The 25,465-nt window shown below is 40.4% G+C and overlaps 4 protein-coding genes across 9 annotated transcripts; 2 read left to right on the top strand and 2 right to left on the bottom strand.

Annotated features, from left to right (window-relative positions):
• Positions 1 to 59: 59 nt before the first annotated feature.
• On the bottom strand, positions 60 to 10,675 carry Rin (ras GTPase-activating protein-binding protein 2). 2 transcript variants are annotated; one of them, XM_071708539.1, is made up of 9 exons: positions 10,300 to 10,675; positions 8,435 to 8,626; positions 7,651 to 7,831; positions 6,955 to 7,320; positions 6,328 to 6,741; positions 6,060 to 6,255; positions 4,861 to 5,123; positions 4,617 to 4,779; positions 60 to 4,538 (listed from the first exon to the last, which is right to left on the bottom strand). In XM_071708539.1, exons 2-9 carry the CDS (start codon positions 8,530 to 8,532, stop codon positions 4,396 to 4,398), a joined length of 1,824 nt encoding a protein of 607 aa, XP_071564640.1. In that variant the 5' UTR covers positions 8,533 to 8,626; positions 10,300 to 10,675; the 3' UTR covers positions 60 to 4,395. The 2 variants fall into 2 exon arrangements, with proteins under 2 accessions (XP_071564640.1, XP_071564642.1); XM_071708541.1 differs by lacking the exon at positions 10,300 to 10,675 and adding an exon at positions 9,305 to 10,224.
• Positions 10,676 to 12,277: 1,602 nt separating this feature from the next.
• Usp1 (ubiquitin specific protease 1) lies at positions 12,278 to 16,368 on the top strand. Of its 3 annotated transcripts, none has more exons than XM_071708537.1 (7): positions 12,278 to 12,913; positions 13,177 to 13,367; positions 13,476 to 13,714; positions 13,816 to 14,045; positions 14,119 to 14,633; positions 14,818 to 15,010; positions 15,306 to 16,368. In XM_071708537.1, the coding sequence occupies exons 2-7, from the start codon at positions 13,199 to 13,201 to the stop codon at positions 15,880 to 15,882; spliced, it is 1,923 nt and encodes a 640-aa protein (XP_071564638.1). In that variant the 5' UTR covers positions 12,278 to 12,913; positions 13,177 to 13,198; the 3' UTR covers positions 15,883 to 16,368. The 3 variants fall into 3 exon arrangements, with proteins under 3 accessions (XP_071564638.1, XP_071564637.1, XP_071564639.1); XM_071708536.1 differs by having other exon boundaries at positions 12,280 to 12,913; positions 13,188 to 13,367; XM_071708538.1 differs by lacking the exon at positions 12,278 to 12,913 and having other exon boundaries at positions 13,231 to 13,362.
• Positions 16,369 to 16,505: 137 nt separating this feature from the next.
• LOC139773808 (uncharacterized) lies at positions 16,506 to 21,971 on the top strand. 3 transcript variants are annotated; one of them, XM_071708548.1, is made up of 3 exons: positions 16,506 to 17,032; positions 19,240 to 19,404; positions 19,887 to 21,971. In XM_071708548.1, exons 2-3 carry the CDS (start codon positions 19,261 to 19,263, stop codon positions 20,232 to 20,234), a joined length of 492 nt encoding a protein of 163 aa, XP_071564649.1. In that variant the 5' UTR covers positions 16,506 to 17,032; positions 19,240 to 19,260; the 3' UTR covers positions 20,235 to 21,971. The 3 variants fall into 3 exon arrangements, with proteins under 3 accessions (XP_071564649.1, XP_071564648.1, XP_071564647.1); XM_071708547.1 differs by having other exon boundaries at positions 19,206 to 19,404; XM_071708546.1 differs by having other exon boundaries at positions 16,506 to 17,554; positions 19,206 to 19,404.
• LOC139773805 (piggyBac transposable element-derived protein 4-like) lies at positions 21,784 to 24,884 on the bottom strand. Its single transcript, XM_071708542.1, has 2 exons — positions 24,828 to 24,884; positions 21,784 to 24,766 (listed from the first exon to the last, which is right to left on the bottom strand). Exon 2 carries the CDS (start codon positions 24,748 to 24,750, stop codon positions 23,017 to 23,019), a length of 1,734 nt encoding a protein of 577 aa, XP_071564643.1. The 5' UTR covers positions 24,751 to 24,766; positions 24,828 to 24,884; the 3' UTR covers positions 21,784 to 23,016.
• Positions 24,885 to 25,465: the final 581 nt, after the last annotated feature.

The raw sequence follows: 25,465 nt of genomic DNA, 5'->3' as shown, positions 1-25,465 counted from the left end.
AAAGTTCGTGCCAAACAGGTGAGCGTGTTGCGATAAATAAAGAGATGCTATGATAGGGGTTGGTAGTATAAGGTAAGTATATATATTATACTAAATGCAAAAAGTTACAATACATTTGATGTTCGTTTTTTTTTTCACTTTTTTCCCTCCTTTTAACATTAGCCTCTCCTCCCTCTTTTATCGCAGTAACGTCGTTTTCAATTGGCTGTATACACACAAACTGGCCTGGCAGACCGAAATAATAAATGTATGCTACAAAAATTCATAACTTATCGACCGCCGTTCTTCAATCGTTATTACATATATAGTTATTTGTGTTTTCCTTCATATCCTCTCTCTCTTTCCTTCGTTCGTTATTATATATTTATCTTCATTACTATTAATATTAATAGTTACTTAAAAATGAAAACATTCACACTAAAAATTTGCAGAGCTCTCTTTCAAGTTAATGTAAAGCGATGATCTCGCGTAACTGCGGCTTTGAACACGTTGTACTTGAACACACGGATATGCACATGGATAAGGACGATAGTGAAGTCAAACGGCGCGTGAGCGTATGGTGTGTAGAATATTTTATATTTAGGTGGCACGCGAAAATCGGAAGTCATAATCTGCGATTCCAAATACTAAACGGCTATGTCGCTCAGCTTAAAATACTCTCTCTCTCTCTCTCTCTCTCTCTGTTTGCACAATGATTGATAAAGAATTATCGGATGCATAATCGGCCTTAAGTTGGGATAAGAATAATGGAGAACGGTCTATCGGTTAATGTACAAGAGGATCTAGAATGACAATTCTCTCTTAGCCATACAAATATCCATTTAAATATGCTCTACATATGTATACAAAGTTGAAGCTGCTGGCGCTTCAATGTCTTGAAGTCTCTCTTTCTAGTGTCACATTTATATCTCGCACATACCATGAAAAGGGAAACATTTTACCACTGCGGTATTAATTTAAATCTCGATTAAATCGACGAATATATCTGCTAAACAAAGTGCAAGTCACTTCTGCAAAAATTTTGCCTTAACTGAGTAACGAGCTGTACCTAATATCACCATGCTATATTCGAGTTTATAATTCTTTCTTTAACACTTGGACTGTCATATTACGGTATACGTACACGATACTTATATTTCCTTGGGAATTATGGCACTTGTATGTGAATGACTATCTTACTTTAATTCGTATTTGTCGTTCGTAACGTGACTGAAGCGTGAGACAAGGGTCTTAATTGTACCCGGATGCCATGGTTTCCAAGAAATTGTGGGGTGAAATTTCAGTCGAAGTGTTAAACGAATTTGTAATAAATAAGCGCGATGTTCAACGTGTTCTATTTTGTATGTTTTATATGGTTTTAAGAGGATGTTGTGTAAACGATATAAATGTCTATTAACAATTGTTTAAAAATACAAAAGAAAAAGATACTTTTCAAGTTGATTGTTAATAGGTCAAGTACATTGAAATTTTTACATTGGAATAAAATCTGTTTATAGTTGAATGAAAGTGACATGAAAGTGACCTCAATCGCGCATTTCGCAATCCTCTCTTTCATAATCACATAAGACACACGCAATATTTTGTCGTAAGGAAGAGAGAAGTGTGATAAAAGTTAAGTGCTCCATCCTGTATGTTTCTGGTTTAAATTTAATGATCAAATTTTCTTTTTTCTCTTTTTTTTAAACAATATTAAAGTGTGCCAATTACGTGATAACTATTCGACATAAGTCCGGAAATACATTTTCCGCGCGTTTCTAAACTAACTTATAAAGAAAAAGGACTCGAGGTGGTTCGAATCTTCGTTCACATCCTACGTAGCGTTCTTTAATACCTATAACGGAAATATAGATAGGCTTACGATTGTGAGATGTTACATAGTCCGACGGGAACGCATGTTTGATGCTTGTCGGTTTTACTTGTCCTTTTACATTTTCGTCCCTAATTTTTTTTAAAAAAGCAAAAATCGCAGCCACGCGAAACCTATCCCTTTATCCGCGTCTGCGTCAGAGCGGCCGCGTTATCATCGCCGCCATTGTCATTATCATAGTCAGTCTGTCATCGTTATCGTCGTCTCGTCATCGTTATGTCGTCACCGTCCCGACTCATTAAATTTGACATCAACATCGCGCAAATAATACTACATGACAAATATTAATCACTAGAGTGCATGCTTAAAAAAATTACGTTAAATGAGGCGGAGCCCTGAAGAGAGGGGACGCGGTCGCCGTGTCCCAGACGCGGGGTATCACGACGAATTTTCTTTTTTTTCTTGTTTTTTTTCGTTCAATTACAGACTACTGCGGATGTGGAGTCGCGCTCGTGCGTGATCTACGTTAACAATCTCCACGATGATCTTGATCACAACGACGAGAAATACAAACTAACATAAATTTTCTTTCTCTCTCTCTCCGTCTCTCTCATACTCTTTCTCACTCACTCACTCACTCAATCACTCTCTTTCTCTCACTACTTATTGCCAAGTGCAAATTCTCAATGTCCTTTTCTTTCTCCAAGACATAAAAAAAGAACATTAAAATTTTGCTTTTGACATTACTTTCTGCGACAGTGTCGCGTGGATTTCAAACTCTCGATCGCTTCAAAAATTTCGATAGTTTCGTAAAGGAATGAGGCTGATAGGCCAGGAGAGATGCATCGCCCAATCTCTCAATAATCGCAGAACCCCCTCTCGCGCATTGCTTGTGAACGTTGTTACTGACTAGAACTCTCGTTTCGCTTCATGCTCTAAGCGGTCTACGGCATATGAATACTGCGTCAAGAAGTGCAAATAGATAAAACATTGTCCAGAGAGAAATTGGTGCGTCATGTCCCGAAAAAGATGTAGCTCCTGCAATGGTTTACACAGCGCGGAAATGTTCTGCGTTGTCGCTACGTCGGACGCATTTCCGCGCTCTGCGCCGACTGCGGTTCACATTTAACGCTCGGCGTAATGGGAGTTCCGCGATTACCAGAAGACGTTATTGACCTTCGTGAAAACGCGATCGATAATTTAACGATCGAGCGACACAACGTAAGACCATGCGCGCGCGCGCGATCCTTACTAACATCATCTAAACGAAAGTAATAATAAGTATGTATGCGAGGAGGAAAGGGAGGTAGAATAGAAAGATTTTACAAGAGAGGACAGAGTAGCGCAGAAAGATGTTAGGAGAATGTAATTGTTCCTAGAAGAAAAGGGATAGGGAAGGAAGGTGAGACCAGGAAGAAGGTAGGGACGAACAAAAAGTTCCGAACTGCAACGAGACGAGGCCAGGATTGTATGCTTATATACGGATGGAGCGAGAAGAAACGGCGAGACCAGTTGCTGCAGTCTAGAAGCATTGTCCTGTCTACGATCGATACCGGTCAATCGGCGATCGGCAATATAAATAAAGGAGATCGTAGAAGAAAAGAAATTGCCGTCTTTCTTTTTATTTTTTTTTCTTCTGCCGCGTGCAACCGGGACACAGTCTTGGGATCCTCTAGTCGTTTCGTCGGAATTCGTTCCGTACGATTGCTATCTACGCCGATTCTTCACCTGGGGCAACAGAACAGTTTCGTCAGCGGCTGATGAGTCGACTCGAAAGCGTACGAGATGCATGTCACAGCACCACTCCGTGGTCCTTCTTTCGCTTCGATCTCACTTGATCGCCTCTCGCTTGGTTACGTGGTGTGTGGGTATATGTGTGTGTGCGCATCGGAATTCGCTCCGCTCCCTTTTCGTCCTGCGATTTGGCGAGCCGGAGGAAACGCGCGGAGTGACGAATGCTGCGCACTAACTCTGTAACTGCCTCACAAAGAGTTCCGACACAATTTCCCGATTTCAGATCACGTCCCGTCGCCTCTTTCCGTCACTAAAATTTGCCACACTCCGACAACGTTCTCCTGTAAGCTCTTATTGAACTTGTCGCACGGCTGCACGTGTTATGTGTATGCGTTATGTGTCTATGACTGCGTTTGTGAATACTTCGCGACGCAAAGTCCTACGGGATTGCCCGATTGTCGATGTACGAAGGACGAATTCGAACCGATGATCATCGTTTTCCTGACCGATGATTTTAGATACACACACCACTGAGGTCAAAGTCTCGCGCGAGGAATGTGAGCCTCGTCCGAGACTTCGATTGGTACGCCATCCATGTTCGAGCTCATATTTCGTACGATTTCTTTTTGAGCTACGTCAGCTAATATCGATTGTTGTTGTTGTTGCTTGATAAACGTTGTTGCAAGCGACGTTTAAGCACATGAGTTGGCGTCGGTAATGAGGTCGTGCGACATACGAAATAGTCCTGGATTCCACTTCTCGAAATGAAGATGACAGATGCGTGATGATACGGGTGACTTTATTCAGTATAGACGAAATTAGAAGGGGCGACTGTTGCATAGTTGTGGCTGGTATTAGCGACGGTTTTGGTAACCCGGATTACTCGGATTGCCTGGCTGTCGCATACCTCCCCTACCACCATCGCCACCTCGTGTAAATCCTCCACGGCCACCTCGTGCACCATGCTGTCCGCCTCTCATTACGCCTCCGGGTCCACCTGATATTAGATCAATAACGAATTAATAAATAAAAAAATTGTACTAATCAGTAAATTGGAGAATAGTCCGGAAATTACCTGGTCCACGCTGTTGTTGCTGTTGCTGTTGTTGACCGCCCATGGAGCGCATACCGCCATCGCCGGAATTCAATCTGCCGCTACCATCCAACATGGGCCTAGGTCTCACCTTCTTTTCCTCCACATTCAATTTTTGTCCACCCTCGTCAGGATAATAGATAGGCTAAAGCAACGACCGTAATGAAAGCAACAAGTTCCATCTTTATTAAACGCGACGATATATATGTCTAAGAGACGAACTTACCAGGGAATTTAACACCTTAGTCACAACCTGTTGATCCTCGAACGTGATAAATCCATAATTAGGTACTCGAGCGGTATTATTTCCGCCTTGCGGACCTTTGCATCTGTCGTTGGATTTACTGTGTACACGTAATTCAGCGACTCTACCGTAACGCTCGAATACCTGGCGCAAATCGTTCTCAGAAGCGTTGTGTGGTAAGTTGCCCAGGAAAAGTTGATGAGCGTCGCTGTATTGTCCTGGTCTTGTGCCTCGACGTTCTCCATCTAAGATATATTATTATATGTAATAATATGTTAAAAAAACAAAATTCTATTTTTAAAAAAAGAAAGAAAAATGAGAAATTAAGGGGATCCTAAAGTCGTCTGTAATACCGACATTTGTTTTGCACAGATATCTTTTTTTTTGGCTTTACGGATTTAAAAATCCTTCTCCAAAGTTGAAGCATATTCGGAAATAAAGTCCACACCACGTGATTTTATACCGAGAATAAAAATAATTTTAGGAACTGCATATAACAATGCGTCAACTTTCGAAAACATTTGCTTTATATAAAAATTCTACAATGTATTGTTACAAAAAGACTGTGGCGTGGACAGCGGATTACATCCAAAAATACGATACCGTTGTCAGAATTAGGTTTAGACTCTAAACAAAAAAGTTATCTGTGAAAAAGCATTATTGCAAACGTGCACTAGCAATGATGACATGGAAGAGCATGGAAGAGCAGTATTGCGTGTAGCGAGAGATGGCGCAGCAATCGAACAAAGACAGATGCCTCTTGTTAGACAAGGACAGATATAGATATATAACATAGAAAACAGGATTAGAAATGTTGACATTACCGACGTCGAGGAAGTTCGGCCTCCACTATAGGATCCCCTTAAGTAATTACGAAAATTAAGAAGTAATTAATACAAAAGTACAAAAGTTTGTACAAAAGTAATTAATACTTTTGTATTAATTACACAAAAAATAATTAACACAAAAGCAAATACAAAAAATAATTAACATAAAATCAACCAAGATTTATGGGATCGTGTCTTAAAATTTATTTCCATATTATTTTAAATATGGAAGTTTACATTCTGCATTAACCACCTTTTAAATGCATGATCTATCTTATTTCTTTTTACCTGGTCCCCTTTGTATTAGTCCCCTTTGTCCTAGCCCCCTTTGTACTAGATCCCAGTACTTTTTACCTCTTTGAACTAATCCCCCTCTTGGAACGCGTTGCTGCTGAGGATGTTGTTGCTGTTGCGGCGGTTGATTTCCGCCCACTCGATGCGCCTGTTGCTGAACTGCAGATACATTATTGGACACAGACATAGACGTCGGCCCGTTATTTGCAGGATGCAATGGCGATCTGTCGTCCAAACGTATATTCGTCATGGGTGGCTACAAAGAAAAAGAAATTTATTTAGCCTCTTCTTCATTGCAAATCATAACACTACGTGAAACAAAACTTACCGGAGACATAGATAACTTGGGAGCTTGTGGGCTAGTAGCACCAGTAGTGGCGCTTGGAAAAGACGCCTTTACCAAGTTAGCATACGTCTTGGGCCCGCTACTGTTGACAGTGGTGCTAGATACCTGATGTTCGGGTTCGGTCTCTTGTGCGGATGCAGTAAATGTTTCTGTCTCAGGCTCGTTCCTCTCCTCCGTCTGAGCCTGCGGCTCGTTCTCGCTCTGCTGTTGCGGTTGCTCCCCATTGCTTAGCTCTGCCTCCTGCACGAACTGCGATTGAACAGTTGGCTCGGCTATGTACGGATGTTGCTGCGCCGGAGGCGGTGGCGGCGGTTGTTGTTGCTGCTGCGGTGCTTGTTGATTGATCACCTCCTCATGCACCGTTCCGTTCAGCACTTGCTGTATTACCGGATGAACCTAACGATAAAAAAAAATAAAAAATTACGAACAGGATTATATTATAACCTATGGTAGATAAAATCAAACAACAGATAAACTTAATTCTTTACTAATTTAAATCCAAATACAGAAAAAGAAAGAACTGTTGTGCATTTATATGTATAAACTGCTTACCAATCCCAAGTGACAGTTATTTTTTTGACTGTAATATGTCATATTTGTTACACTAACATGGGGTTGAGGTGGTGCAGCGTAATACATCGGCTGCTGTTGCTGCAGCGGAGGTTGCTGGGTCGGAATGAGAGGCGGTTGAGCTTGCTGCTCGGCAGCTTGAGTAGGAGCCGACAGTTGCTGCACTTGAGTCTGATGTTCATCTTCCTCAGGCTCAGATCGACCAATTTCCTCAACTTCTCTCTCATTGCTCTCACCACTATCCCCGGCACTCACATCAGCCTCATCCTCATCCGGGAATATCAAGTCTTGATAACGGAAGATATCATTGTGCACGTAATACGTTTTAGGTGCTTGCACGGCCAATACGAAAGTCTGGGTAAATCGACGCATCGGTTGCCCAGCGTTAGACAGTTCACCAGATACCTGCATAATAATCAAAGATAAATATTTAATTACACAGTAATAATCATATACTTATTGAAGAAATTAAAATCACAAATGTCAGAAGATTAGATTATTTTATAAAAATGTGTTATTTTAAATAAATTAAAGCATGCATAATTATTATTTAAGAAGCAAATTGTGCTATAAAACTAAACAAAAAAAAAGTAATAATGCCTTGAAGATAGTGTGATGTTCAATATCCCAATGCATATTTGAAATTTTGCCATTGTATTCTAATACAATTCTAATAAGATACAATTGTAATCATATCGTTTCTGGTCTATCTTATATAAAGTTGACATAATTTACCTGGACAACAACTCCATTTTCAAGAGTAAGCTGAGAATCGACCTGGCTTATCTTAGCATGACAATCGCGAAAATTCAGTTGTTGAATCTTCTGGTGTATTTGTTTTTGACCGATCGCTGGGGTACACTCTCGATTAGAATCCAATCCGCCGTGCACGAAGGAAGAATGTTGATTGTAGAACCTAATCGTAAAATTCGTAACAATTATTGCGATGATCAAAATATTCCTTGACGGGGAATAACGCGTGGCTGCGAGGAAAAGCGGTCGATTCGTAGTCGACAGATCCTCGGTTCAAGCCTGACCCTCACCCTATATACATATGATTAGATTTATAAGAGAAATACAAACGCGTCAATACGCATGACGAACGCGACGCGTTTTACATAGTCAAAAAAATCCAAAATATTATGAAGGAAAACATTAGAGGAGACTTATGTGCTAGAGACCCTGTAATGAGACAGCCAGTTTTGATTGGTCCGCCAGTTTTGTCAAAAGCAAGAGAAACAGAAAGTGAAAGAGATATAAGAGAGAAAGAGAAAGCGATATGAATGTATATCCTTCTCTCTCGCAGGATTTTGACAAAACTGGCCTTATGGCCAGTCTCTTATTATAGGGTTTCTGTTGTGTGCAGCTGTAGACAGACGGCTGTTTATCAATGGCTGTTTATTATTATATCTTAAATAAAAGCTTGAGCTTGTTCCAGCTGATAGGAAATCTATAGCGCAGATTAAATTTAAAAAAAAGTCTAGCTTAGATAACTCAAGTATAGTTTTAGATAACTCACCTGTGGAGATGGGCAGGCGCCTGATTCAGCAACGTATAATATTGTCGGACGAACTCGCGACCGACACTCTGTGGAGAGGGAGATGCCTCCATGACCATTTTCTTATTTTTTTAACTCCTAGAGTATCTTTTCGCTGGAAAACAGCAAACTAAACGTTCAAATGTAAAATCTTAAAATTATTAAGGCAGATATCTGAAACAAAGAGAAAAGTACATTCGTTAGAGACGGCATCGCAAAATAATTATTAATTAGTATAAAATTGTGGATCAAAACTAAAATTATTAAATTGTGTAGAGAATTTTGATACAACTTATAATATATAAATATATTATAAAGTTTACTTATGTATCAATATAATACTTGACAGAATAATTCAACGTGTGTACCAGTACAATATTAAAGTTATTATTATTAATTATAATTTATAAAACCGAATAAATTATGTTTAATTAAAATCTCAGAACACGTTGTTTTAACAAAAACAAAAATATTTTTTATTACATATATAAATTTTAAGGAAAAAAATGTTTTAAATTACAAAATTTCTTTAGCAACGTTATTAATCATGTGTGTAACTTTGCGACGTAAAAATGGATATTACAAAAAAATGGATTAATACGAAAGAAACCATGCGGGAGTTTCTTCATCTTGGAGCATTTTTGGCAGACATTTTGAGAAATGTATTAAACACACGCACATGCACACAATGATAATCATACAGATATATTCAATGTACTATATAAATATTTGATAAAACACATTGATATTTTACAATTCCATTTCTATTCGGATTTTAAATTACTGGCTGATTTATTCAATGCCTGTACTACTGTGCCACGAATTATTTTCGTGACGATGAAAAATTATTACGGCGATCTCCACGCGGAGCCCGTACGATCCTCGAATCCTCGAGGTACACACACGGCCGTTTATCCCTCGCGTGTAGCCCTTCGTCTCTGAATCGTCCCTGGCAACCTCACTCGCGGGGAGATTAAATCCCCCGAGCCTCCCAAAATCCCGTCTCGTTACGCAGCGCGCAAATAATCGGAGCGATACGAGCATGCGGCAAACACAAAGGGATAGGCGACGCGCGTAGCTCGGCGGAGCGCATGGCAAAATTTTCGCATGCCACCACCTCTCGTCCTCTCGCGTTCTCTCTCTTCCTCTCCTCTCCCCCCGCCCTCGGGCTCTCTTTTCTTTGTCTCCCTCCCTCCCTCTCTCTCTCTTCCTCTACGATCCCGACACCGTGCTGGATGCTCGGCTCGGCGTATATCCCGCAAGCACGTGTCTCTCAAGCCCGAGCGGAGCAGGACGACGTCTCCTCCGGACATCCCCGTCGCGCGCGGAGCAGGACGACGAGAGGTCCGCGAGTCGCCGAGGGAGAGCACGCCAACGAGAGCGCGGATGCGACGAGAGGGAGGGAGAGAGAGAGAGAAGAGAGAGAGAGAGAGAAAGAGAGAGAGGAAGAGGGAGATAGACGGAGAGAGCGCGGTCGCGCCCGGTCGCTCGCGCAAGCATGGCGATGTTTCCCGATGCCCCGTGCACGGGAACACGCCAACGCGGGCCGAGACGCGACGTCGAGGGGCTGCCCCGGGCGGGCGGATCGCGACGGCCGAGGTTGGGGGTCCCCGCGACGGGCACGTCGGATCTTCCTGGGGTCGCGTCCGCGGGCGACGCGATTCCCATCGCGGTGGAAGGCGACCACGTTCTGGCGTGCTCCCCTCGTGCTCGAGGAGGGCGACCGAGCGAGCGAGCGAGCGATCACCTCGACGAGCGGGCGATACCTCTCGGTTGCTCTCGGTCCTCGCGGCGACCGCGAAACGACGAAACGGCAACAATAGAGAGCGTGGGGGGAGATGCCTTACCTGGGAGATTCGGGCGCTCTCGCGTGTGGCACGGGGACGCACAGCTCTGTCTCGGGGGGGGAGCACCTCGGCACGACCGGCAGAGCGGCTGCTTATCGCGCGGGAAGCCGACGGTGTTGTGTCGCGAACGAGGTTCACGCGAGGGGAGATTGGCGATGCCTCGAGCGAACGAGCGAACGCCACAGACACGGAGCCCACAAGTTGCGTGGTGTATCAATTATAAAAACAGTTCGCGGTTTTCGGTACGTATTCGTCGGGTAAACGCGGCTTATACTTGTACTGTGTGTAGTAGTGGTATCGGCGGCACTGTGTGTCAGCAAATGCGCGCAGAGCAGCGCCAGAGGAACTGGCGACACACGGTCCACGGAGGCGTCGTTCAAGACACAGACGGGCGCATCAATCCGGCGTTACCGGAAGCTACCCGAGCGCCGGCGTGGTGGAAACGGGAAGCGACGAATCGCCGACGGCGATTGGCGCTCGTGATGATGTGCCCCGGCGGCCCCCGGCACGTCAAATCTGGCCCGCGCACGCGCTATCCCCTCGTCGTCGCCCCCCCGCCCCCCGTTTTCGAGCTGACCGACCACGTGACTGCTCTCGACGAGCTGAAAGCGATGAAAACGCGGCTTTGGAATCTTTCCGCCTTAGGTCCTGCGCACAATAGAGCACATATTAGGAATAAGAATAGTGATATTTTAAATATTAATTATAAACAAACGGAACATGATCAGAGACGATTTTTTCTTCTCAATCTTTTTTACAACCCAAAATACACCATATTTTTTAAAATTTTAAAGGAATCGGCGGGAGGACGTTTATATTCAATATTAAATATTAGGATCTATAAATATATTATTACAGGAACATATAGGAATATTCCTGTAATAAATATTAAATATTGAGATATGTAAATGTAGGAATACTACTATGTTTATACCTATCTTATATTTTACAATTAGTCTTTTCCATTGTGCATTAGAGGGCTTCCGCACAATGAAAAATATAAGGAACAATAAGGAACACAGATATTAGCGATTAGAAATAAGGAAATAAGGAAATTAGAAATAAGGAATAAAGCTGGTGTAACATTAATAAAATCTATTGTCTGTATGTGTTATTCTCTGTTTCCGTTGCCTGTATTTTTCATTGTGCATCCAACTTTATTCTTGATTCTTTATAGTCCTAATCGCTAATATCTGTTTCTTGTTCCTTATATTTTTCATTGTGCGGGGGCCTTTACGTTTAATTATTATTTTTAATTCCAATTCCTAATATTTAATACTTATTCTTAAATATTCAATTTCGAGAAACCGATGAAACCGACTCGACGGATGTCCGTCGCTTAAAAGGACAGGGCGCGTTTGCAATCTGCGCAAAATCGTGCCGTTCAATCAGAAGTGGCCAACGACATGCAGGTTTGTTCGGTCTGCTGCGTTTTGCCTTCTTCTTGCGCGCAACATGGGATCATTTATTTAGGAATCTGTTTGTTATTGAACTGGCTGCATTAATTCAGAGTTCATCTTTTTCCATCCAGTATGGAGTAAAAAAGATAAACTCTGAACTAGTACAGCCAGTTCAGCAATATAAAACAAATCCAATTACGCGATTGACTATAGATTTTTGCTTTTTCGTTAGCTGTATATTAGCTACGTACGTTAGTCATATGAAATAATCATAGGACTTAATTGAGTCTGAATTCTCACACGCAGAATATATATTTGAAATAGATATAATAGGCTGCGGTCCATTTGATGCTACAAATGCTTCGAAGCATTCTTCTTCTCCTTTCTTTCAATGAAGAAAGAAGAAGAAAAAGAACGCTTCGAAGCACTTGTAACATCAAATGGACCGCAGCCATAAGTACGTCATAGAATTGTATCGGAGTTTCCTCCAATTTTCAGTCGTGGAACGCGGACAACTCGCTTATTTCACTTTTCGAAATTCCTCGTTATACTTTGGCAAACGTATTTCATCATATTTCATTTATAGTAGCTTCAAAGGACACGTCTGAATATTTTATTTCACAAGTGGCCAGCTTCGACAAAGAGGCAGACGCAGGTGGAAATGGACAAAAGTGACAAAGCAACGTAGAAATAAAAAGAAATGAAATGAAGAAAATATAAAAAAAAAATGATTGAAATTAATAGAGTAAAAAAAATAAAATGAAATAAAATTCATTTCAAAAATAAAATAAAATAAAATTTATTATTTCTTTTTTATAAAAATGAATTCCGGCATCTCGTCGACGGTCCCTGGTGGTCCCTGGCGAGTTTAATTGACCCCGTGTCCGCTAGGAGCGCTGACGCACGTTTTCTGCGTTCTCGATCGCGGCGCGGCGTGCGAGTCCTCTCTCCCTCCCCCTCCTGCCCGAGAGTCCCCGGTCCCCCGGTCCCCGCCCCCGCGGCCTGGTTGCGTCGCGTGAAGTTTGTCTCGGGGAGCGAGTCAGCGAGCGGCGTAAACCGGGGCGGATTCGCCGATTTGGGACGCTGATCATGTAGCTTGCCGCGAGTCTTGGCAGGCGCTCCCGTGGCTCTATCAACGTAGGAACTGGCTCGCACTAGCAACATTATAACAAACGAGCCCGTTCGCGTTCCATGACTTCCCCACTCGATCACACGTGAGTAGAACGCACTTTGGAGTAGTTGGAGTAATTGGACGCGCTCCACCTCGCGTCGCCTCGCGACGCGACGTGACGCGACTTGCGTTCGCGCGAGATGTGATTGACCGTCCGTCCGACCGACCGCCCGTCTCGCCGCGAGATTCACGTAGAGCCGAGGCTTCTCGACGAAGCGAGGTCGGACGGACGGGATAACTCGTGCACGTGAGACGCGTCCGCGTTCCCCGTCTGTTTGACGGCACGGCAAACGTAGAACATGGTAGCGTGATTTTAGGTTAACAGAAGATGACAGTATTAGAAACGGAGGAAGACGCAGATAAACGCTCCGTTCCTCCTAGAAAGAAGTTCTGCCTGTCCCTGTCAGGTCGCGGACGTGCAATCCCCATCGTCGTCCCGCAGCCCCCTCCTACATCCACGAGAGGGGGCCTTCTGGATAGAACAGATCTTTCGTTTAGTATGCTTCTTTCATTTATTTGTAACGATATCAGCTTGCCTGTGTTGGCGACCGATATGTAATTTCAGCAAGAGGCACATCTTTGATTGTACAATGATTTTGATAAAGGTACAAGCAAAATGTTGAATGGCTATCGAAATCAGCTGAGCAATCACCAGGATGGAAGCTACGACATGTCTGGTACCAGTACGGAAGGATTAAAGATAGCCACCTTATGCAATCTAGGAAATACTTGCTTCCTCAATAGTGTATTATATACTTTAAGATTCGCGCCTTCCTTTCTGCACAATTTACATCATTTAGCTATCGATTTGTCTAACCTAAACGACAAGCAACTTCAGACAAAAGTAAATACTAGATAAATTTAATAGATCGATTTGTTGAAACATTTGTAGTTTTTTTTTATCTAAATGTATACATATCTAAATTATCAATATTTTTCTTGTAGGCCAAATCTTCTTCATTAGGTAGAACCGGAGTATCGCTAACATCGAGCAGTAGTCGTAGCTGGAGCAGTAAAGATCTGTTGGCGCTAGCTGGATCAACAGTAGAAGCCAATAAACCACGTATTCAAATAGCTACTGAGAGATTACACGAGCTCTTTATGGCATTGCGAGCATCGGAGGTGAGAGAGAACACCGAACCGTACCAACCGGATGCTTTTTTACAAGCTCTTAGGTATGTATATTATTGTCGAGGTATTGCAGAAGTGTTTTGCGTTCACATTATCCTTATATTGGTTTCATTACAGAGAAGTAAATCCGATATTTGAGGGAAATCAGCAGCAGGATGCACATGAACTTCTGGTTTGCTTGCTCGACAACATCAGGGAGACTTTCCAATTGTTGGTCAGATACAGAGAGAGCCAATTCGGTCAGAGCAACGGCGGTTATCCTGAATTTACCACAAACCATTCCGCGACAGAGACACAATTGGAGAGCGGTTCTGCTAAGAGGAGCCTTCGTAAGTCCAGAAAGAAGAAGAAAATTACGAGCAGGGGGAGTTCGGTATCTCTCGCGCAGCCAAACGCAAATGGCGTCGTAGGATCCGCGAGACCATATGAGAACGGTCACGCAGAGTTCGCCGAGAGTAACGGCGAGATAGGGTTGCGCAAGCCGGAGAGCAAGAAGTGTTTTATCTCGGAGGACTTTGAGGGTGTCAGCCTATTGCGCACAACGTGTCTCGAGTGCGAACACGTGACGGAACGGAAGGAGACGTTCTGCGATATATGCGTACCCATTGACATTGATCGTTCAAACGAGAAAGGTGCGCACTTAATTAATTCTTGCTCGCTATATGCGAAGTAAAAGTAGAAATATGTTATTACTATCATTTAAGCTCATATGACGTATGTTTCTAAGCTCTGTCTGTGAGATTTTCATTAATAGCTCAAGTATTTTATATTCTAGAGTTAACTTGCAATTCATAATAATGTGACTTTTCTTCATAGATGATGATGGTGAATTGGTGGATAGCAGTGAGGTATACAAACGCGCTGTAGTGACTAGTGAACTGCTTTGGGGTAGGGATAAATACTGGTGTGCACGGTGCCTACGATATAATGAGGCTCGCAGAGCCGTATGTTTTCCCTCTTTACCCAGACTCCTTATCTTGCAGTTGAAGAGATTTTCTACTGCCGCTGGGTAAGTCTCGTGTGATCTTTCAGCATTAAAAGCAACAGATATTATATAATTGATAATTGATACCAGTAAAATATAGCTCAAAGTTTGTAAAAGTTATCGAAAAATGTTTTTGAAATTTATGACAATCATAAACAATTGTATTAAAATTACAAATGTTCCGCTAGTTATTAATTTTTTTAAGGGTTTATTGCATATTTAACTTTGCTCGAGTCACATTGAGCTACATTTATATTACATCGATCAAGAACCTTTTGCGATATTCGCATCGCGATTACGTTGAAACTTACGTTTTCAGTTCGATGGAGAAAATCAATAATCATATGCCAACGCCGTTTACCTTGCAATGCTTCTGCGAGGAGTGCAGTAACGATGAGACCCATGGGACGACAGCTGGTGGCAGTACGGAGACGCGGCATGTGTACAAATTATACTCGGTCATAATGCACCAAGGTGCAACGATGACCGCCGGGCATTACGTCGCTTACACACGTTTACCCGACGAATCTGCATACGCGGAATATTCCCAATGCGATCGCGACAATAAGCGGCAGAACTCGAGCCAGGCGGGCGCCGCGAACGCAAACTCGTCATCGTCGTCTTCCTCCTCCTCTGACAAAGCGACAGGCCTCCTCAAGTACTTCAGGAGCAAGCCTAGCGCGAGCGAGAACAAGGAGCAGCTAGTGAATAGGGTCGGCTGTCGTAGCATGGATTGTTGCGGCATCAGGCGAAATAAACAGGGCGTCACTTGGCTGGAGTGCGACGACGAGGCGGTGCACGTGATCCCGCTGCGAGAACTCGAGGACAAATTGGCGCCAAATGCGCGGAATTCCGCCACCCCCTATCTCCTGTTCTATGTGAGGTCGACGACGTAAGCTGCCGTTTCTCGTCTCCTCGCGTCGGAAGTTCAGTATCAAAATGTCTTCGTTTGGAATGCTCCGAGCGAAGCAGCAGCGAACACACGATGACAAAAATGGGCCTCGTTCTTCCCACATTGCTCTCTTCCTCTCCCTCTATTCTCCAACGATCGTGCTGTGATGTATCGCACATTCCAAATCACCCGAGTTCTCTTCTTCCTGTATACGTACCGCATCGGGCTTTAGAGACGCGAGCGTGTATTATTTTCGTAGGTAATAAAACTACCGCCAATCATATTATGTACATTAGATTCCCGTCGATCGGACGGTTATACGTCGAGCTCACTTCTGTACATGTAACGAAATATCTTCGAGCTCGACGTAACGAATTACGGAGCGAGCATCGCAATTTCGCGCGTAGACGACTTAGCCTTAGTTGGGACGTGGAACGTTTTATTATTGAGTTATCTGTAAAATAATAAAAAAAAAATTATGTATTCTTGACACACACCTGTCTACCACATGTGCTTTGTACCGTATCGCGAGATGGAGGCACCTGACCCGACCCCCAGGAAGTCTACCGGCGACTTTATACCGATGGACGTCATTGGCGACGTAGCTTGAATATTTTAGAACGTCGTTTATTGCGGGCGTCCATCGTTCCGCGGGTTTCCAATATTATTAATCGATCACGCGCTGGAAAGTGGCACGATTCAATTTCCAGCTGTTAGCGTAAATAAGAGTACACGTCGCGCGTAGCGTTTAATCAATTATGAATTACAACGCAGCCCGTAACGAGGAGGCTGTCGATGCGCGATCGATGGAAATAAATTCTTTTCATCGTCGTAGCCGTCCAGCTCTTGCTAATGACCCGGTCAGGACGGGTTCGGCGGAATTTTTATCTTCGCCGAATACGGCCGCTCGGAATATCGCGTGTACACATATGATGAAATATTTGTATAGTGTCAGCTCAATCATACGTGGCTACATCCATATATCGATCATTTCCATAGGGGGTCAGTAGTGGAGTAACGTTCCACCTGTCAGTCGGGCACATAGTAGTTCCTACTACTTGCAGACGTGATACATTCAGTAGTTCGTATCTCTTAGGTGGAGCACGTTCCTACTCGGCTATGTTCTCGTCGACACTCCTCGAGTAAGGCAAAAGGCAAGTGGATAGAATAATGGAACAACCTATTAAACGATTTTATATTGGAAGATCTAATTGGTGAAATGTACAATGAACGAGAAGCTAATTGGCGATTAAGAATTTTCCAATATAGCATTTGTTAATTAATTTGAAAAGAATTGTATATATGTTACCAACAATTTTTTTTATATGAATCATTCTTTTTCTTATTTTTACTTAAATGCAATTGACAGTTAATTTAAGTATATCTTTTATAATGTGAGTGCTGCATTAATTTATATATCGGTATTTATATTTTCACTGTATTATTTTTTTCGCGTATTATTTAAAGCAGCACTATTATTAATAAATTTCTCACAAAGAATCTATTGTAATTTTATTGTATTTTAATATTCAAATTTCACGTTCCAAACATTTATGTTATTTTTCGTTTAGCATTTCTTAATGAATTTTCCTTTTTATGTGCATTTTTCCGAGTACACGACGCGTCCGAAACACATTCGTCCGTAACTATTAAACGTCGAATTCTTTGTCATTATGGTGAGTAAAGTAAAATCGCAGAAAATAATTGTATGTTGACGTGAACACACCATCCTCACAATAAAAAATTGCGCAAGTCGTGCAGACGGCAGTCCCTATCGCGGAGGACCTGCACTGAGAAAAAAATTTCTGCATTTTAGTAAATATTAATATGCGAACAACTGTGACTCCATTTACTAAGTAAAGAAAAAATTCTTTTTGATTAGTATATACATATATGTGTATTCACCGAGAAAAAAAATACTAATAAAAAGGAAATTTTTTTTTATTTTAATAAATGGAGTCACAGTTGTATCCCTCACAGAAATTTTATACTGTAAGTGATTATTTGGCTAGTGTTTATAATTATTTTGAGTATTAAAAGCATTAAAAACAGTACTTTTAATACTTAAAATAAGTAATTAATCACTAGCCAAATAATCATCACTTACAGTATTAAATTTCTGTAAGGGATGCAAATTAATATTTACTAAAATGCAGAAAAAATTTTTCTCAGTGTAGCAAAGCACCGGCACGATGCGTAAATCATCTCCTCCGCTCCCCTCGGCATTAATCGCAATAATTTTATCCTCCGCGATAAAAATCTCAATGGGAATTTTCAAGCTTTCTCTTTCACGCGCCGCACATATCGCGTACATTCCGTTTCGCTGAACGGGTGTAATCGATACACAACGGCCGCGAAGGCACCAAACCAAACAGATGCCGCGACGTGACACTTCTGCGCACGCTGTATTTACGAAACGTCATGTGTCATCGAAAAATACACCTCGTTTCCGTCGAGGAACCATTCGCCGACGCTATCGAAATGAATCAACCTAAATACGTCCGTATTACGTTTCGCCGCGCGGGATACCTGGTTTCGACGTCTCTCCTTCGCGGCGCGTTTAAAGCTACACATCGAAGATCCGCAGTAGGTCACTTATCACCACGTGTAATCGCTTCCGAGTCTGCAACTGCAACGTAGTACACTGTCTCGTGATTCTCGTGAATGGTATACTTATGCAATACTAGGGTGAACGATATAGGCATGGGAAAAGGGAAATATCGCACGCGTTATTTGATCGCAAAATCGATGGCGCGTTTCGCACAAGAGTCGCCGAGTTAACGAGTCGAATGGAAGATATCGGCGAACATCTTTTTAAGTCGTGGAGCAAAAGCACACATTTTCCTTTAAATTTTGTATATATAAATTAAGTTTCGTATATTTATCTGTTGTTATCGCTTTTATCTGTTGCTCACGTAAAATTAAGGAAATTTCAATATTTTATTGTTTAGTTGGCAAACGACAAACATTTTCTCAAGACGTTGTCTTTGTTGAGTAAAATTGTTTTTAAGAAGAAAAACTCTATTTTTAATCAACAACATTTGGCAATGTCGTGACAATTCGACCATTGGTTTTGGTCGGATTAATCGTCACGTTTCGACCATGGGATTTGGTCTTTTCTAAATTGATATAATCTTTGATACTTAATAAGCATCTCATTTTTATTAAATTAAATTATTAAATTTATTACGAAAAATATTTATACAAAAAATTGTTTTTAACTCACTTTTTATTATCCAAATCGTTATTCATATTCTTACAAGCGTCTTTTAAACGAAAGTCGCTTTATGAATTATTTCCACACATTGACTGCTGTGCTTATTGCAGGAATATTTAAATCGAATTAATTATCATTATGAAGCACCAACAAGTAACCGTAGACATGACGAACATGGTGTTCACCGCTTGCTCCTATCTGGCACTCGCCGGAGCGGTCTGGATATTTTTGCGGCTCATCCAGGCCTGCTTTTGGCTGCCGAAACATCTGAAAAGGCAAAATGACGTTCAAACAATGTTGCAAGATAAGGTGAACTCGACTATCTTTCAACTCAATTTGATCACTCGTTTTTTTTTTTTAGTCAATGCATATGCGCAAATCAATTTACATTATTAATGTCCATTTCTGTCAATGCAGATTAACTTTAATCTCGGTTTAACTCACTTTTTATCTTTTTCTAATTCTAACTATTAGAAAAAGATGAAAAGTGAGTTAAACCGAGTTTAAAGTTAATCTACATTGGTAGAAGTAAATACCCAGGTAGCAAGCACTCGTCATTTTGACGTCAATTGACGTCAAAAGTCTGTCATATTGACGTCTTTTGACGTCAATTGACGTCAAAATGACGAGTGCTTGCTACCTGGGTAAGGATTGTAAACATTAATCAAAATTAGCAAAGATTGATCTAATTCTCCATCTTTTAAAACGGTTTAAAAAACGTTTAATATAAGAGCTTTTTAATATTTCGTAAGATAATTATTAATAATTTATAAACGTATGGGGTTCTTTAGGTGGAGAGTTACGAAAAATACGTGCTAGAATGCGAGGAGAAGGAAAGGGCGGAAATGTTGGATCAGATCGACGATGGGAAGAAGAGCCTCGAGATGTCGGAGAAGTGGAAGGAGCGAAGGGAATGCCTCGACATGCTCAAGCGAGAGCTGGAAAGAGTTCGCGACGGTAAAGACATGTCCGATTGGGACGCCTTGCTGGAGGAGGAGCTGAAGAAGCACGAACTGGAGTCCAAGTTTCTGGAGGAGGAAGAGGAAAACTCGAAAAACGACGCTAATAAAGAGAAAAGCGACAGTGAAAAAGAGGTAAAGAAAGTTGAGTTCGATACCGAACCGAAGAAGAAGAAGTAACGAGACTGTCTGATGTGTTTTGAAAGTGCCTTACTGAGACTTTATGATAACTCTGTTTCTCGTAAAAAAAAAAAATTGCATGAAAACAAAAATCTCCCCTCGAACAAATAAATTTTCTGTATTAAATACTCATATGTGGCGCGCGATAATCAAATAATTCAAAGATGTATGTGCGGTCTCGGTACGATCCGGAGGATACCAGAATCGTTTAAGTAATTGCTATTTTACTGATAATCTAATATCACACTGATAAACCAATATCATTACATAAGAGCAACGCGCCGTTATTAAAGCGAGAGATATGAAATAATACATTTTTCGTGTATTTCCAAGTACACAAATTTTTCTAATTTACTAAACTGCGCGCCGATTTTTTGTCGGACTTTAAAACACAGTTCTCGTTGGAATATTAAAATCCCCTACGCCTCTGATTAATTGATGCTAATAAACCTCTAAAACACTGTAAAAACTTTTTGGCTGAGGTAATATTTTTCGCAATAAATTCTTTACAGTGTTTTAGATGTTTATTAGCATCAATTAATTGGGGAGGGGTAGGGGATTTTAATGATGAAACGAAAACTGTGTTTTAAAGTTCGACAAAAAATCGGCACGCAGTTTAGTAAGTTGGACAAATTTGTGTACTTGGAAATACACGAAAAATTTATTATTTCATATCTCTCGGCGTGCTGTTCTTATTTGCCTTATGTAATGATATGGATCTGTAATAATGTATCTTGAGAGCGTTTTCCTAATTATTGATAATCTATGACTTTATTTACTTTGTTATAATATGTAGAAGACATAGTTTTATTAATTCTCGTTGACAAATGGAAAGTAATTTACATTGCGAAAATTATATGTAATCGATGGTATTAGTATATCTTTTGAGTAAAAACGATCGCATTACAATTAAAGAGAGATAAACAATAAGCTTTAACTAAAGTGCATATATAAAATATGTTTCCAAAGCATAAATTACAAATAATCATTGTTTTTACGTATATATATATTATAATTAAGGAAAGTGATAACTACTCAACGTTTAATAATTATCCAAGAGTGGAAGTGAAGTTTAGACTTTAGACGTACTTATAAATCACTGAATTCGTTTCGCCGTTGTCGCCATTCCTGCGATCGATATGCAGAACAAATCGTGAACGTCTACCTCGACGGACTCGTACCTGCTTTTAATACATGTCACGTTTATCGATATTCCCTCTACGTGCGTATTAATAATATATATCATCCATTTACTTAATCGTCACGGAGTTGCGGCGGCTCTCCCTTAACAGATCCCAATCGTAAATAATGCAACCGGCATTATATTTACTCACATATACAGGGTGTTAAAAAAAGCATTCAGCATTTATATAGTAGATAGTAGACTTAATACTGTGTGTACCTATCTACCACATGAATTAACACCCTGTATATGTAGGTATATCTCAGCGTGACGATATTAGCGGCGTTTACTTCTGCGTTCAAAGTTCAAACGTGTGGATATTTTAGGAAAGGTTTTAGATAGATCTAGAAGACACGTTTTCGCAACTAATTGTAAGAGAATACATTTATTATACATACAAAGATTATGCTGCAATATACGACAATTTGTAAATTTGTATACGGCAATTCGTTGACTCTGTGTTTTTATATTGTAACATTATTATATATGAAACGTACATGCAACACACATATCTAATCTCTATTGTAGAATCAATAAAATGAGTAATTAGGATATTCGAGAACTAGCATTTCTGTTATGATGTCTCTTCTACGTAAATTTACGAATAACTTGACAAAAACCCGGTACAGCTGCATGACCTATCGCAACCGTTTGCAACAGTTTGGCTTTCGGCGTTCGAACGCAGACATTATTTCGAGCGCTGAGCTGTTCGATGAGCGCAGCTGCTTACAATTAATTCTACGATTATTTTCCAACTTCGACAGGCAGGTGCGTGCCATCGCCTTTTACCTGTCGGTGTCGTCGCGACGAAAGTCAAGGTTATTCGATGAATTTAAAAAGCAGCGTCGTTTGCTGGCGCGGCTCCAACTAGAGTGACGACTATTTTCTTCGGCGACGGAGAGCTTTAGAAATGAAAGGGAGATTTATCAGAAGTACGCCGCGCCATTTGGTGCAACGTGCCTCGAATTTAAAAGTTCTTCTGATTATTCTACTTTAAAGAACACATTTCGGTTTATTTTATCCAATTAAAATTTTTTTCTATAAAAATATATGAAAAATATTTAATTTTTTAATATAAAAATGTATAAAAATATATATAAACATATGTGTAAAATATGCCGATATATGTTTTTCCTTTCTCTTATGTGTTCTTTGTTCGCATATACACTGTAAATCCAAGTGTGTTATTTCTACACGCATATAAACGTTTAAAAATGACACATTTGACTGAAGCTCGTTTTACATGTTTTGTTGCGTATTAAATTAACACGTTTAATCGTACGTATTAAATTAATATGTTCAACGTAATATGAAAATGTTTGAAAAATAATTAGAAAAATAACTTTGCATTGCTTTTTCTACAAAAAGTAAAATGATTATTAGATCTCTTTATATACGACTATAACATGTATATATGTATATGGACAATTTTTCTCATTTCCTCAAACTTTACTTTTTGTAAAAAAAAAACAATGTAAAAATTATCCTTTTAATTATATATTCTTTAATTCTTCTTATTATTTTTCCTGTATAAACACAGTAAAAAATCATGCGTCTATATGTTAAAGTTTTCTAACTAATTTTCTAACTAATAAAAAATTATACGTGTGTAATTTTTGCGCAGTCTAGGCAGTAGCCGGGTGCTCCTTGGCAGATTGTGCAGAAATAGTCGGTGGGTATAAATTTTCTTATTCGCAAAGAACAATTGTGACAGTACAGACCCTCGCGCACGATCTTTCCTTCTTCTGTTAGTGTTTTCAAAGGGTGTTCAACTATACCGGGGTCAGAAGCAGAATCGAAATCAAAGTTCAATAAATGTCTTATTATTATTAAACGAAAATCGTAAAGTGACACCTTAAATACTGAATATTTATTGTAGAGTTGGTGCGCATTTATCATCATGAGTTGCAAAATATGTACAAATATTTTAGAATACCACGTAAAAGTTTTTCTTTCGCGAGGGTAATTCCTCGGGTAATTCGCAAGGGCAAGCATTTGATCTTGCCCGCCTATGCCCGACATATATTTATTATAGCTAATTATTGGCAGCGGTTTTGACTTCGTTTCTTTTCGTTTATTTTGTACTTTAACCATGTAATTTTGATGTTCGTTAGATATATAAGCGACATCTCTTTTGTCCTTCCACTTACCTATCATTATACCATTCGCATATTTCGCGATAGTTTCCCCTTTCTTTAATTTTTTGTCTCTCACCTCCGTCGGAAAAGATTTTCCATTACTTCTTATCGTTCCGGTACAATACGTTTTTCTATCAGTAAGACGCTTCATTAGTTCGTAACTATTGTAATAATTGTTTATATACAGGCTGTGCCCGACGTCTAACATTCCTTGAAGTAAATTCATAACAACCTTTTCTGAGTGGCCTTTTCTATCACGATCATCTAACATGCCTGTGTAGGCCATCAATTTTAAAATAATGCCTTCAGATGTTGTGAGCATATATAACTTAATGCCATATTTATGGTACTTGTTTGTCGTACATTGTCGTCCACGCCACAAAATCATCGATTCGTCCAAGTCCAAGCTAATCTCACGGCCTGGAGAAAATATTTCCGACATTCGCGAATTGAAAAAATTCACAATATTTCTAATTTTGTAAAGACGGTCAGCCGAAGCTACTCCATCATTGTCAGGATTTTTTGCAAAGTGCAACGCTCGCAGTATTAATAAAAAACGATCGCAGCTCATTCTATTCGCGAAGATAGCTGAGCTAAATAGTGAATCCTTCCCCTTCCAATAGTCCTGTATTCGTTTCAATCGGATATTTCCCATATGCAGTAGTAATCCTAAGAACACTAACATTTCATCCATAGAGACGTCTTTCCATGTTGTAACTCGGGATTTTTCTTTCGTTTGCGGGCGCAGAAATATTTCAGCAGCATACCTGTTTGTCTGTGTAACTATTTCACCCAGATAATCGTAAGTCAGTATATGAAAAAAATAATCATGACAATCTGCAATAAATTTGCTTTTAACAGATTGCAGTAAATTTTCAGTTTTCATAAAGTAGAAACGCTTCATTGATGTTGAATCATTTTCCCAGATTATGTTCTCTGATACAGGAGGCACTTGTTGTTGTGTTAGCACCGGTACAATATTTTCTTCTATATCCGAACTTTCAGCATCAGAAGTTTCCGGGGTATCATCGAAGGGAACACACTCATCTTCGCTCCCAGAATCAAAATCACCGTCAAGATACAGGTCGGACAATTTTTCCAAAATTTGTGAAGTTTCTACTTCTGTTAAGGAACTTTCCAACTTTCTTTGTTTAAGGCGTGAAGGCCCTGCTAAATTATCATTTTCATCAGCCATATTAATTGTGATGCCACTGAAAACGAATTAAAAAAATTAGAAACCGCGCACATGGTAATTATAGCGTATAATATTACCTTTATTCAATGCCCGCACAATCACATGCAATACATTAGAGCTATAATGCCGAACTAATGTGAATATATACATACATATTTTGTGAACATGTAACCTATCACGTGATCGGCACCTGACTGAAGGTACCGCATCACGCGCTGGCGCGTGATTGGCAGAGAACGTGTCAAATAATGTTAAATTGAAATAACGTTCGTTTATTCGAATGCTGGCTAATCAGCAGAGACTGCTATAGAAGCGCGAACTTATTCGCACTTATCTTGTCTACTTATTATTATTACATTATACTTAAAGTCAAAAGAACAAATATATATAAATCTGGAAACTCTAGTGGTGGGGGATGGTCGTCTTAGCCAGTCTTAGCCTTAGCGACGAAGAAAATAACTCGCTTTGTGACCGCAAGATTCGCTGCCATCGGTCAGTGTACTATGTGGTGGGACAAGGACGGAAATAGTAATTAGTAAATTCAAAATCGTGAATGTCAGATAGGCAATAATTGAAGTTCCAAATGTGGAAAGAAATAATAAATAACTTTGTAAAGAATAGAACGTTATAAATCTTTTTATTCGTTTCTTTATAAGGACAAATCACTGACCGAGCGGTACTGAGGGAATAAAAATTCTGCGTGAAGCATAATATT

This window comes from Temnothorax nylanderi, unplaced genomic scaffold (genome assembly GCF_030848795.1).
Source record: "Temnothorax nylanderi isolate EJ_2023f unplaced genomic scaffold, tnyl_v1.0 TNYL_tig0069_pilon, whole genome shotgun sequence".
In the NCBI taxonomy this organism is placed as follows: domain Eukaryota; kingdom Metazoa; phylum Arthropoda; class Insecta; order Hymenoptera; family Formicidae; genus Temnothorax; species Temnothorax nylanderi.
The sequence above is the reverse complement of the archived record's forward strand: the minus strand, read 5'-3'. Positions and strand labels throughout refer to the sequence as shown.

Coding starts and splice junctions, on each gene's coding strand:
- Rin (XM_071708539.1), bottom strand. CDS start 8,532: ATGGTCATGGAGGCATCTCCCTCTCCACAGAGTGTCGGTCGCGAGTTC. Junction 7,832..8,434: donor GCGCCTGCCCATCTCCACAG/GTGAGTTATCTA, acceptor TTTTACGATTAG/GTTCTACAATCAACATTCTT. Junction 6,256..6,327: donor CCAAGTTATCTATGTCTCCG/GTAAGTTTTGTT, acceptor TTTTCTTTGTAG/CCACCCATGACGAATATACG.
- Usp1 (XM_071708537.1), top strand. CDS start 13,199: ATGACAGTATTAGAAACGGAGGAAGACGCAGATAAACGCTCCGTTCCT. Junction 13,715..13,815: donor ACAAGCAACTTCAGACAAAA/GTAAATACTAGA, acceptor TTTTTCTTGTAG/GCCAAATCTTCTTCATTAGG. Junction 14,634..14,817: donor TGATCGTTCAAACGAGAAAG/GTGCGCACTTAA, acceptor TTTTCTTCATAG/ATGATGATGGTGAATTGGTG.
- LOC139773808 (XM_071708547.1), top strand. CDS start 19,234: ATGAAGCACCAACAAGTAACCGTAGACATGACGAACATGGTGTTCACC. Junction 19,405..19,886: donor AAACAATGTTGCAAGATAAG/GTGAACTCGACT, acceptor GGGGTTCTTTAG/GTGGAGAGTTACGAAAAATA.
- LOC139773805 (XM_071708542.1), bottom strand. CDS start 24,750: ATGGCTGATGAAAATGATAATTTAGCAGGGCCTTCACGCCTTAAACAA.